We start from the raw sequence: 13,567 nt of genomic DNA on the forward strand, positions 1-13,567 counted from the left end.
CCGTTGCCCTTAAAAACGAACTAGATGAGTATCATCCCCCCAAGACCTGTATAAATTTATACAAGGACCTACCCTTACTTGTGGCGTGCCATTCTTGCTGTCATGCTTCCATCGCGAGGCTGCAAAGCCTCCTCCGTAGGGGGGAGATGGGCAACTGTTCGAAATTTAGAACAGGTCCATTGCGATCACCGTTCCGTTTCGGTACAGGTCCAGCGCGAACCCGCATCCCAAATACCTTGGCCTCCCTACCTCTTCGCAATTTCCACATGGCGCCCGAACTTTCACCACTAAATCGATTGGGACAGCCTTTCCCAATACGGTGGTAGCCTCGTAGGAGGTTGTTTTAAAGACAACCTCAGTGATTAAGGTGCAGTGCATGTGAATAAGGATCTGCGCTGGGCACTCCTTAAATTTTGAATAAGTGTTCGATTTCTTTCCAATATATGCGCCCAAACGGACGCAACACAAGAGACAGCCCGTAATCCTTCCGAGCAATCCTAAGCTTGTGCATCACAGAGACGGCGTTCGCCGCTACTTGCCTATTGTAGCTGATAAACAGCAACTTCTCATCAAACAAAACACCTAGGTACTTATGAACTCTAATTCAGTTGATTGCACAGCCTTTATACTTAATATGGGGGTTACGACTGTACGATAATTTTCTACAACCTTGAGAAGCATACACTTCGTCTTGGGAACAGAAATCTTTAAATTTTGCATGTCCATCCAGCCCTCTGCGGTTGACAAAGCCGCTTGCCCCCGGTCTTCTAGCTGTGATCGTGAATTGCCACGAACTAAAAGGAGACAGTCATCGGCGAAAGACTGGGCCGTGACCCCTTCTGGGAATGTCAATCCCAGATCCGTCGAATACCAGGTTCCACAGCAAGGGACCGAGTACGGAACCCTGCGGGCTTCCCCCGGCGACTGATTTTTCTACAGCTAGGTGCGCATCTGCTGCATCATAAAGATTTTATAGAGCCGTACGATTAGTCACGTACTTACGGCCTGCAGGGCTACGGGAACATTGCGGCGTTCCAACTCATACAGGACAGAACCCCAGCACAAGGAAGGAAATGCCTTTATGTCTATAAAAATTGCCAAAACATATTTAGAGTCGGCGCTTTCCACCTCGGCAAGAGCATTTAAGATGCAATCCTCGGTGCCAACCCATTTCATGAAGCCGTATTGGTCTCAATTTAGAAAATCGTTCATACCGATGCTTTCCCAGAGACGTTTCACAACCAGCCTTTCAAACAACTTGCCGATTACCAGCAAGAGGCTGATAGGTCGATAACTGTTGACCTCACTCGGATCCGTTTCTGATTTTAAGAGCACCCTCACCAAAGCCACCTTCCAATGAGTCGGAAAGTAACCCCAGCTAATGCACCCCGCGAACAGCCTGCCAATCGGCTCTTTTATGACAGGCAGTAGATGATAGAATATGTCCGGTTCAAGCTGGTTAATCCCCGGTGCCTTTTGTAGTACCATTCAAGAAACACTCGGTCTATATCTACGGGATCCACAGCCCGTACGCCAGAGAATGGTGTCTCACCCGCCCTGAAACCGATTTCTGCTTCACCCTCCGGAGCATCTGGAAAAGAGTATCCAGGAACGCCTGGTAAGTCGCCACAGATCTTAAAGTGTGCTCCCGACCACCACACTAACATCAAACACTGGACAGCACATGCAATGGCTTTGGCCGGTAACATGACTTAACGAGCTGCCAGGGGCTGAGTTGTAACTCGCGCATAGAGTCTTGCCAAAACTTGAGTTTGGCTTCCTGATAGCATGATCGTACTCATTACGGGCGCAACGGTAGATCCGCAGACCCTCAGCGCGCACATCGTCAACGATAATCCCTATTAGGGGGGACGCTGGTATCTTCTAGCGGACCTAACTCTTCCGCGCAGCACGCTCAGATCAGAGGACCACCACTTTTTCCCGGTTTTCAACCTGCGTCTAACAGACGGCTACCCGGAAGCGGAGGTCATGACTGCTCCAGGCACTCGCAGATCAACAGACTGGCTACTACTCAAGGGTCTGTTCATTGGCCTAGGCCGCCGTAGGACTCTATGGCAGCCACTCTTGATGGCCCGGCCAAGTTGTTCAGCCATCAATTCCACCTCCTCCCTGTGCTCCATGCGCCATTCCAACCCCTGTAAGGCAGTCGCAGCCAGTCCTTATCCAGGCCCCTTAGATTATAGCGACCTGAATCTGGAGCTCTTAGACCGCCTCCGTAAGCGATCTCATAGGTTATAAGCATATGATCACTCACACTGGCCTCGTGCCAGACAATCCAACTACTTGTACTCCTAAGTAGATCGTCTGTCATTAAGGTAACGTCGATGTAACTTTCCCCCAGTTCGAAAGAGATAGTCGGCGGTTTTTCTGCCTCGTTAAGCAAGTAGAGGTTCCTGACTTCTACGAACTGTGTGAGACCAGCGCCTCTGAGGTCAGTGAGTGGTGAACCCCAGACGGAAGACTTGGCGTTAGCAACCAGCACTCTGATGTCCAGAAGACCGTCCAGGGTCCGTCCCAACTTCGCCAGCAAGTCGTCGATACTCCATCCAAGCTGGAAGTATCCCGACACTAGTACGACATCGAGCGTACCCCTCTTGACTCGCACGACGGTGAATTGCTCATCAGAAAACTGGGGCATCCAGAAAACACCCAACGAAACCGAGCCGACCACGATCGCAGGGAGCGGCCGTCCCCCTACGAGAGTGAATAAGATCAACTCCGTGGAAGCCTACCACCATATCCCCGACCGTGTACGGCTCTTGGACCAACAGGATCTCGAGGTCATACCCCTCAAGGATCTTCATGGCTTCATTGGTGGCCGCCCGACAATGATATAGGTTTAACTGCCCCAGGCGCAAGCGTTCGATATAGTGACGACCGTCCTCGAAAGCTTCCCCCAATTCAGGTATCGCCATACGCCGTATTATTCACGATCTTCGCCTGGGCTATGTCGTGCGACCTGCATTGCTTGCCCCCGACCCGATGTCCGGCATCCAAGCCCTTCACCAAGGCACAGAGAGCGCACTTTGCAGGCGCAGTCTTATTAGGGCAGTTAGCTGCCCTTTGCCCAGCAAAGGTGGAATGACCACACATCTCCGACTGTCCTCTACAGCGGAGAGAGGTGTGACCAAAGCCCTGACAGTTGAAGCACCGGGGTACTTCTATATGGTCGACAACCCTGCAAGAAGTCCACCCAAGGAACAGCCGACTACCGGCCACCAAGACTTGCCGGACCTTGAGTAGGTCTCAATTATCCAGTGGCTCTTTGGGGCCTCTTTTTGCCTAAACTGCCGGACCACTCTGGTCCCCTTGAGAAAGTCCTCGAAAGCCATATCTAACGCAGGATGTTGGCTGTATATGGCCCTGACGATTTCGGGCTCCTCTTCCCTCGTTGACCTCGGCAAATCGTAGACCAATATTTGCGGCCTCCGCTTGGTCAGCAACTGAGCCTTCAGCCCGTTCTTCTTAAGAATGTCGGCCTCTAGCACCCGCTTCACCTGCTGCTCATTTACAACCTCCAGCACAACCCCGTTGTCTCTTGTTTTCGTGACCCGGGATATTTGGAACTTTTCTTTCCTCGGGGTCCAGGACCTTTTTCAGGGTTAGCTCCGTCATTGCTGACGAAGCCCCCGGACCAGGTTTGATTGGGACTACCTTGACAGTGGCCCTCTTAATTTTTGCAGCCGGAGCCTGTACTGGCAGCGGTGGACTAAGCCGCTTAGGCCTAGGGGCGGCAGTTACCGCGGCAAAGGAGATAGGCTTCTAACCTTGTCCTCCACCTGTTTAATAGTTTTGTGTAGTTCGCCAAGAGCTTCACCCGTCACCGGCTTGAAACCCCTGACCCCCTCTACCACTTGGTCAGCCTTGCCCGAGAACCTTGACACAACTGTAACAAGAGCCCGATTGTGCTTTCACATTTTAATGCCAGCTCAGCAACCGTCAAACTACACTCGGACAGGTAAGAGTCGACTAACTGTTGAGCTTCCACCGAAATCCTAGACTTCTTCTTTGAGGAGAATTAGTCCATAGGGACCACATCTCCTCGATCCTCCTCAAACCATCAGTTCCAGATCGAGCCCTTCCTATGGAAGGTTCCGCCCCGGAGACCTCCGGCTTGGGGCCAACCACCACATCACTGTCCTTCACCACCCTCGACTTCGTGAGGAGGCGCCCTTCGGACTGGTTTCGCTCTCCACAGCCTCGCTCTCCCTGCACGGTTCCAATACCGTTTTCCCCGCACAGCTCGACGCAGAGGTTTCGGTAGGATTTTTAGTGCAATCGGTGCACAAGGATTCTCCACTTCCCTCGTGGAGACCTCCGAGACCTCCTTTTCAGAGAACCGGGGTCTCAGCGGGGACCTGCCGATTGACCTTCACGGCTGGAAGGGATCACCGGCCACCATGTCCTTGGCCAAACCGACCAAGTTGTCCAAGAAACCTCCTCCGGATTGCTCCATAGCAGCTTTAAATGAAATAACACCGACTGAAACGTCAGGCCCTACATTTTCAGCCTGAATGAAACTATCACTTATCTTAAGACCTGGTGAGTATTCACAATCTCTTTCTCGAGCAAGGCCGTCCGTTCTCATACAACCCGCTGGAGAAGTCAAAAGCTAAAAGCTTCTAAGTCGGACCACCGACGAGGTCGGAGCGAATCGCTTCCCGAACCTGCCAGAGGATCTAGAAAAATTCTTTGGCCTTACGAACCTATGAAATGGAGACACACAGTGTAACTAAGGAAACGTCCTTCCTTAGCCGACAGTGGCACTACTGCAACACACTATGCGGCTGTGTAGCCCAAACTCCACAGCAGCGCAGGTTGATTGACAGCCACTGATCGTTGTCAGCCCCGACGATATGAACGTAGGCACGCTGTACTTGCAGAAAGAAAATTTTCGCTACCGGTAGCAGTGAACACAAGTTTTACAGCACGGGGCCAGAAGCCGAGAAGCGATCCGTGTCAGCGATCAGCATGAAGCGTGTCAGATGTGACAGATTCAACAGCTTCTGTGATTCTTATTTTCAAGTATTTGAAATCGTTTATCGGGTCACAATGGTATCAACCCGCCTCTCTACCCGGTGTTGTAGAAATATCATTCACAAACGATGTTGCTGTTCTGTGAAGGAGCACCATCGTGTTGAAATATGAAATTTTCATTCTCAGTTTTGGGTAGTGCATATAATTCCAATATATCCTGATTATGCGATGTCAGATTACAGTATGGTTTAATTACTTTATTTTTTGTAAGAATATACTGCAAGGTTGTCACGTTCAATAAAGGCAAGCAGGTTGTTCTTTAGCTATAATTTGATGTTATGTCGATGAACATAACAAGACGCATGAAATAGATTCTCATCACTAATTATTAAGTTATTTAAAAATTGTTTCTCGTCGTCTTATCCCATCGAGTATGTCAATGGCAAAGGTATATATCGATCGGGGTTATTGTCTGGCCGGATTGAATTTAGCGACAGAAGTTTGAAATTTATAAAATAAAGAAATTTTCATTACTTTTTGAACGGGTTATTCTTGACCACAGGTCTGCGTGGATTTTTTTGAATTTCTTATACAGCTCTTTTGTACAACTTCTCAGTCGACATATCGCTAACATGTGACCTGCCAGAACGTTTTGCATTTAACAAGCCGCCAGTTTTCTTAAGCAGGCCGTTCCAAAATGATGTTATTTTCATTCGGTTGGTCTTCATGAAAAATATGACTACCTGTGTCAAATGATAGTCATCGATTCAGAATTTAGTAAGCCAAAGAATGCACTAAACCTTCTAAATCGTCGAAACTTTAACCGAGCGGCATGATGTATTGAATTACCATAGCAGTTTAGCTGAGGATGAATCTGAGACCCGGTAAATGGTTCGCAGCCGTTTTGAGTTGCTCAGTTAATGTCAATATCGTGACTTTAGTATTGTTGTTCTATCTAGAAATAAAGAACCGTGCTAAACGGTTATTGAAGTAAATTTGAAAATTAGATTAGCTGAAAAATTTTTTACAATTTTATAAAATGTAAAACTATTGTCGCTAATAGGTTTAAAGTTTAAGGAAAACTTTTATCGTCAATTTTTGAGCATTATCTAGTTTTCCATTCAAATGTCTAAATCATGAGCGTAACTTTATCAGTACACTGCATTTTTATCTGAAAATTGACCGTTTTCAAGATTATGAGATTTTTCTCACCGATAGATTATTTGGGTGTGCTTGTCAGCAGAAATTATTGTTTAGTGTGTAAGATTTAAATGTTTAAGAATTAAACCAAATTTGATTATTTTTACTACATCGAATTCAGTGCTGTTGTAATTTAAATAAACACGAACATATTTATTTAAAATTCCTGTGATATGCAGATACAATTGTGTCCACATAGCCGGTTTCATTGAATGTCCTATAACTTGACTTTGTTCAAACAGATGGACATAATTATAACACGCTATATTTAAAATTATAATTCTGTTGAAAGTATGAAGTTAATATAATATTTAAATAAATCTTATTTGACAAAAATGATTGTTTTATTGAATTCATTCATTTTTGTTCTTATGTAACAAAAGAATTATGCACATTAATTATAAAGTAAATTTACGATTAAATAAATATAATATTTCTTTCTAGTTGTAAAAAATTTCGTTTTTCGCTGAAAAATCAGCAGTAGTTTGGTCGTTGTTTTTATGTTTACGTTGTTTCTAGTTATTTTCATTCCTGCCCTAAATTTTAATTTTTTAAAAACAGTTTTATTTTTAACTCATTATTTGCGCACCAAGTAGTAATTTGCAACCACTACTTTACATTTCCTATCTTTTACACCAGGTTTTCTAAAGTAAAAACACTTATGATTCCACCTAAACACAAAACGATATGGTTATATTATCAAAAATTGATTAATTGTAAGAAGCGTGTGTTAGTCGAACGCGCTTAATTAATTATCGACTGTAAAATATTTGGTATAGACTGAAGCCTAAGATATAAAATAACTGAAATCGTCCTTATGAGCGGTTTCAGTAGTAATTTTCTAATTTAGAGGGACATAGGATGTTTATAGTAATAATAATTATTCTATGTGTAGTTTGATTATTCTTTTAAATTCATCACCTTTTGTGTTATTATATGTTGTAGACATATAAGGAATAAGTAGATAATCGTATTACTGTGTTTAATTATTCATACAGTACCTTATAACTTAGGTAATTAATCGAGGTGTACCGTGTAATGTTTTTTTTTAGATTTATTATCTTTCGTTTAAATTTCGGTATCGTTAGTGTTTTGTTATATAGGTATAGTGGTTCATATACCGGTTAATAACTAAATTGATATTTAATTATAGTTTATTATATGTTAACATTTTTTTTGTTCTTCCCTGTTTCTTATTTGCGGTTAGTTTTGTTTAACTCTTGTACGATCGAGTACCTATCTCGTAGCGTTGTAATGAATAACGGTGTAAGTAACTACGAGATAAACACTAAGCGACAGGTCTTAATTGAAATTTTATAAATTTTCTTAGCGTTGCCAGTATTTTAATAATTTTAGATTAAAAAACTGCTGTACGGGTGTGAAAAAAGGGTGTATGCGAGCACATCAAATCATATTTCACCTGCTTTCTTGTTTACTGTGCGGGTAAAAGATGATCACTTTAATTGCACGGCTGAAGTAATCGGTGCAACTCTTCATTTCACTATGTTGGTGAGTTTCAATATAATCACTTTATCTACCGAACGGTCAGTTAGTGTAGGGGTTATCGGTTTAATTTCTGATTTTTCATTTTTAAGAGCATGTCTGCGGTCGCCTTTATTTTACGCATTGTTCTATTAGGTGTATATTCATAAGATAGTTGCAACATTAGCTAGATAGTTGCTACGTTAGGAGAAGACCAATTTGGTTTCAGGAAAAGTATAGGGACAAGGGAAGCAATTTTAGGCCTCAGATTAATAGTAGAAGGAAGATTAAAGAAAAACCAACATACTTTGCGTTTATAGACCTAGAAAAGGCATTCGATAACGTAGACTGGAATAAAATGTTCAGCATTTAAAAAAAATTAGGGTTCAAATACAGAGATTGAAGAACAATTGCTAACTTGTACAGGAACCAAACAGCAACAGTAATAATTGAAGAACATAAGAAAGAAGCCGTAATAAGAAAGGGAGTCCGACAAGGATGTTCCCTATCTCCGTTACTTTTTAATCTTTACATGGAACTAGCAGTTAATGATGTTAAAGAACAATTTAGATCCGAAGTAACAGTACAAGGTAAAAAGATAAAGATGCTACAGTTTGCTGATGATATAGTAATTCTAGCTGAGAGTAAAAAAGATTAAGAAGGAACAATGAATGGTATGGATGAAGTCCTACGCAAGAACTACCTCATGAAAATAAACAAAAATAATGAAATGTGGTAGAAATGATGAAGATGGACCACTGAATGTAAAAGTAGGAAGAAAAAGATTATGGAGGTAGAAGAATTTTGTTATTTGTGAAATAGAATTACTAAAGATGGATGAAGCAGGAGAAATATAAAATGCCAAATAGCACAGGAAAAGTAAGCCTTCAGTCAGAAATATAATTTGTTTACTTGAAAAATTAATTTAAATGTCAGGAAAAGATTTTTGAAAGTATATGTTTGGAGTGTCGCTTTATATGGAAGTGAAGCTTGGACGATCGGAGTATCTGAGAAGAAAAGATTAGAAACTTTTGAAATGTGGTGCTATAGGAGAATGTTAAAAATCAGATGGGTGGATAAAGTGACAAATGAAGAGATATTGCGGCAAATAGATGAAGAAAGAAGCATTTGGAAAAATATAGTTAAAAGAAGAGATCGACTTATAGGCCACATACTAAGGTATCCTGGAATAGTCGCTTTAATATTGGAAGGACAGGTAGAAGGAAAAAATTGTGTAGGCAACCACGTTTGGAATATGTAAAACAAATTGTTAGGGATGTAGGATGTAGGATGTAGAGGGTATACTGAAATGAAACGACTAGCACTAGATAGGGAATCTTGGAGAGCTGCATCAAACCAGTCAAATGACTGAAGACAAAAAAAAAAAGTTGCTACATTACTTTTATGCGAACGTATATTATATGCTGCTATCACATCTTTGTTTCAATATTCTAATGTATTTTCTTTGTAATTACTATTGCAATTTCTTCAGCTTATGTCATCTTTCACACCCCAAATGCCACAGCTCTTATCTTCTGTCAAATTTCATATTTTGATAGCAGCCTCTACTTCATCAGATTGCGTATATTGTAATCATTCTCTACTTCTTTATAAAAATGTTTAAAGGTTTTCTTTGATTGATATGGTCATGCTTAAAGCCACCGGTGAGCTTCACTCCTGATAAATATCCATAGTTTTTGGCATCAAGCCCGCTTGTAACAGGGAGAGTCAAATCGCATTTGTCTTGTACGGGCGTGTGGAGTAGTGCTAAATTTTTATTGGCGGTTGGGAATGCCGGTGGATGAACACCGTTAAATATTCTACGACCTGTTGTGGCGCATTAGTAGCAGGAGGACAGCTTGGCCTATCAAAGTGACAATCGACGGTACGGTTTGGTACTGTCAAAGAGCATGAGTGGTTGCACAGTGATAGCATCGTTGTTATTAGGATGAATTGTGATGGCATATGACGTGATAGAGCTCCACGGGCTCGGTACATATTCTCTGTCATTTGTCTACTGTACTGTCATAGCATGGAGAGCCTACAAGGATGTGCATACCGATTCATTTGTCATTCTATGTATGTGGCTATACCGATAAATTCTATAACTTCAGTGATGCCGATTACATTGCTGCTTACGGCTGTTTTAGCTCATATTTCAATAGCCGTATGTAGGTCTAGCTCTTTCCAAAACAGCTTCACTGCATATAATTAATATGACTGATAGTTCTCAAAAAGAAGTTAAACTAAGTAGTTTAGCATTTAGATGTGAGGTTTGGTCGTTTCATTCCGCTTTTGGCAATGTAAAATATATTTTATGAGCTGTTTTGTTTTTTCTTTTCATTAGTTTTTTCTCCGTACTTTCAAAAATTTCCGTTTTACTATATTTCCAGTCGATTTTAAAAGTTCATTATGCAGTCTTATCTTTAGAGGACTGAACGAGATCGAACTGTGGGCAGCACACACGGTTAAGGAAATAAATATGAGCGTGATATCAACAACTTTTTATATAGACCTAATAGATCTATTTTATATAGACCTTAATAGACTTTTTACATAGAAAAACTCTATAATTGCTAAGACGGTGCTGATAAATTTCTTGGATTATTTTTTTTGTTTTATTTTCAAAATGGTTTTTAAATAATTTTTTATTTACCTTAAGTTATTATAAGCCGTTTATTAACTTTTTTTGTTTGTGATAACACATAACCGACCTTAGGAATGATGGTATTTATAATAATATTAAAACTAGATAATTATTTATTTTTAAGAACTCGTGAATCTTATCACTATCCCTAAACTTTGCTTATTTTTTAACTTAAAAAAAAATTATTTTTTTATGAACAGTTACATGAATATTATGGTTTTGTGAAATAACTTGGAATAAAAAAATGAACTGATTCTGCATTCTATTGTGCCATTAATTATAAAACGTAATATTTAATTACAAATATCACCCCTGATGATTTAAAATTCTTAAATCATTTATCAGTTTTCAAATTATATATATATATATTTTTTGTTGTTGTTTGAAAGATATTAATTTTTTATTTGGTTAATTTTTCTTTAATAATATCTAAATTTGTTGGGTTTTATCTAACAAAGAATGATTACTCATTAATTAAAAATAAATAAGTAAATAAAAATGTAGTCACGTAAAATATAATTATAAAACATAGTAATTTTAAGTGAATAGTTATTTTTACAGTTGTTATTATTATCATTATTATTATTATTTATATATTATTATTACTATTATTAATTATTATTATTATTATTATTATTATTATTATTATTATTATTATTGAATTATTTTTGGTTTTTAAACCAACTTTTTGCAAATAATGTTTTTTTTATTAAATGTTCAAGGTGTCCCTACTATTCAGTTCGATAAGGTGGCATCCTTAAATACAGGTACATAGAATGATTTTTTTGTTGTTATTATTATTATTATTTTTAGACAGTGCCCTTCCTTTTTTTTAAGTTTTAGCATGGATCTCCTACGATTTTATTAACGAATTCTGTATCCCAGGGTCAGAATGACATAACGAATTACATTCCTTAAAGTTAATCAGGGGGAAAATTAAAAATATTTTTCTAGTTAATTATTCTTTTCAGATCATGTAACATTCCTTAAATTTGAATGATATATTAATGTATTATATACATAAAAAAAAAATATTATGTACATTGGGTTTTATTACTGTTATTGTTCTATCATTAAATTTAAATGTTTTTATTTAAAAAGGCTGGACATTAAATACTAATATATGCTATGATAAACTTAATTTTTGGTTTTATTGTAATACTTTTCTGATCGTGTGGTTTAACATTTATTACATGTAATCATTTTTAATTGCTTTAATATACTATTAATGGGATAAATATACTTTTCTCTTGTAACATAGAACTTAGTGACTTTTTTAAATTTTAACACAATTTTAAGTAAATATAATTCAGATTTGCACTGAATTTGCATGTTTTCATAACTTATTGAATTAATTTTTAATGATAAAATTTTATGAGTTTGTCTTGGGTATAACTTAATCCAAAAAAGGGTTATTTTAATACTATTAGATATATGGTATAATTGGTTTGTGTGTGTGTGTGTGTGTGTGTGTGTGTGTATATAAATATATATATATATATATATATATGTGTGTGTGTGTGTGTGTATGTGTGTGTGTGTGTGTGTGTGTGTGTGTGTGTGTGTGTGTGTGTGTGTGTGTGTGTGTGTGTGTGTGTGTGTTTGTACATGCATGCACGTGTGTGTGTATATATATGAGTGATTGCACATGTACATTCTTGATGATGATGATAATAAAATCTAGTAGTTTCATGTGACATGCAGTTACTGTTTGTTTTTACTGTTTATTCAGTATCATTAACTACTGCAAGATTTTCCATAAGTAATATAGTTCGATTTATTTTTAAGATAACTAGTGTATTTTTACTGGCTTTACATTTTATAGTTAGTTACATGATGTTAACTCAGTGATATCTAACCATACTCAAAGTTGAACTCCTGTTTTTTGTAGAAATGACAACTTTTAAAAATTAATAAATAAATGAACTAAAACAGATGTAAAACAAACTACTACTGTCCTTATATGAAGAAAAAATACATAATTTTATGGTATTACACTGTCATCCAGAAAGTAAAAAAAGGTTTTTTGAGCTGGTAGTCAAATTTAAGGGTAATTCCAAAAAGTATTTCCAAATTACCTGTGGAAAATGAAGTCTTATTCACCACAGTAGCACAGCAGTAGCCATCTGCAATCTATAGTCTCGTTACACATCCCTATGACATTCATTTGTTCAGTGATATTAGAAATAGTTAGAGAAACATAAAACTTTTCATTGTCATTCCTACAGTACATGATGTGCATTGTGCAATTCATTTTTTTGTAACCAGAATAATATTGTTACAAAGACCTATCAGCAGTTATATTGTGTTTTTGATACTGATTTGTGAGTAGCAGTGATAAAAAGTTTGTATGCAACATTCAGTTGATTTTTGATAGATTCAAAAAAATTGAACAAATTCCAGGTACAAATATTATTTTGTAATATATGAACTTTAAAATACATTTTCGCAAATTTTGAGAATTCTTCTTTGTTTAAGTGGGACAGATACGGTTGGTTTCAATTTATTCTTAACAAGTAATATAACTGACCAACAGAAACAAAAGAATAGTCACTGCCTTGAGCATTGTAGTAAGTAGGTGATGAATATTTCAAAAGATTTTTGACTGGAGATGAGATGAAAGCCAGATTTGTGATTGTAGTGACTAAAATGTAGTCAAAATGGTTGAGACTGTTGACAGAATTCAGTGTCTGCAAAATGGTCCACAGAATGATGAGTATCTGAATACGGGTTGGCAAATGTGTGAAGTAATATAAATTTATAGGTAATTTATATATGTAGTAAAACCTTTTTTTATAATTTTCATTTTTTCTTATCAGTAAATCAGAATTCAATTTTGGAGTACTCAGTTTTAGTCCATTTTCAAGTTACTGAACATATCATCATGTTTTAGTGATATCTTGTTATTTTTCTTGTAATAACAGTACAGTGCTGAAAGAGCCTGTTTCTTTTCTTTCAGAAGGTGTTTTTGAAGGTGTTACAGATTGTTTTACCATTTTATTTATATCTTATCAATATTAACATGTTATGGTAATGTAAATTAAAATCCTAATTATTTGTTAAAGTAATTTTTAAATGAATTCTTAACTTTGTATAAAGATGTAAATTTTTATACAGTTGCTATATAGCAGTTATAATTTTATTATGAACAAATTGTTTCTGAATTGTTTAAGAATTCATATTCTGAAGAATTATTTTTTTGGCTTGATTTTGATTTCCCCATTAAAAAAGGGATTAATT

The 13,567-nt window shown here is 38.0% G+C and overlaps 1 protein-coding gene across 12 annotated transcripts in view; it reads left to right on the plus strand.

The window, feature by feature from the left end:
- The window catches only part of LOC142323135 (ELAV-like protein 3), a 257,843-nt gene that overhangs the window by 131,879 nt on the left and 112,397 nt on the right, over positions 1–13,567 (plus strand). For 8 of the 12 annotated variants that reach the window (XM_075362385.1, XM_075362379.1, XM_075362382.1 and 5 more), the window contains exon 3: positions 11,050–11,094. The exons of the other annotated variants lie outside the window; for them this stretch is intronic. In XM_075362385.1, the coding sequence (XP_075218500.1) occupies positions 11,050–11,094 (45 nt within the window). The remainder of the gene's footprint in view (positions 1–11,049; positions 11,095–13,567) is intronic. 12 annotated transcript variants of the gene reach the window in all.

The sequence above is a fragment of the Lycorma delicatula genome, chromosome 4, assembly GCF_047948215.1.
Source record: "Lycorma delicatula isolate Av1 chromosome 4, ASM4794821v1, whole genome shotgun sequence".
NCBI lineage: Eukaryota > Metazoa > Arthropoda > Insecta > Hemiptera > Fulgoridae > Lycorma > Lycorma delicatula.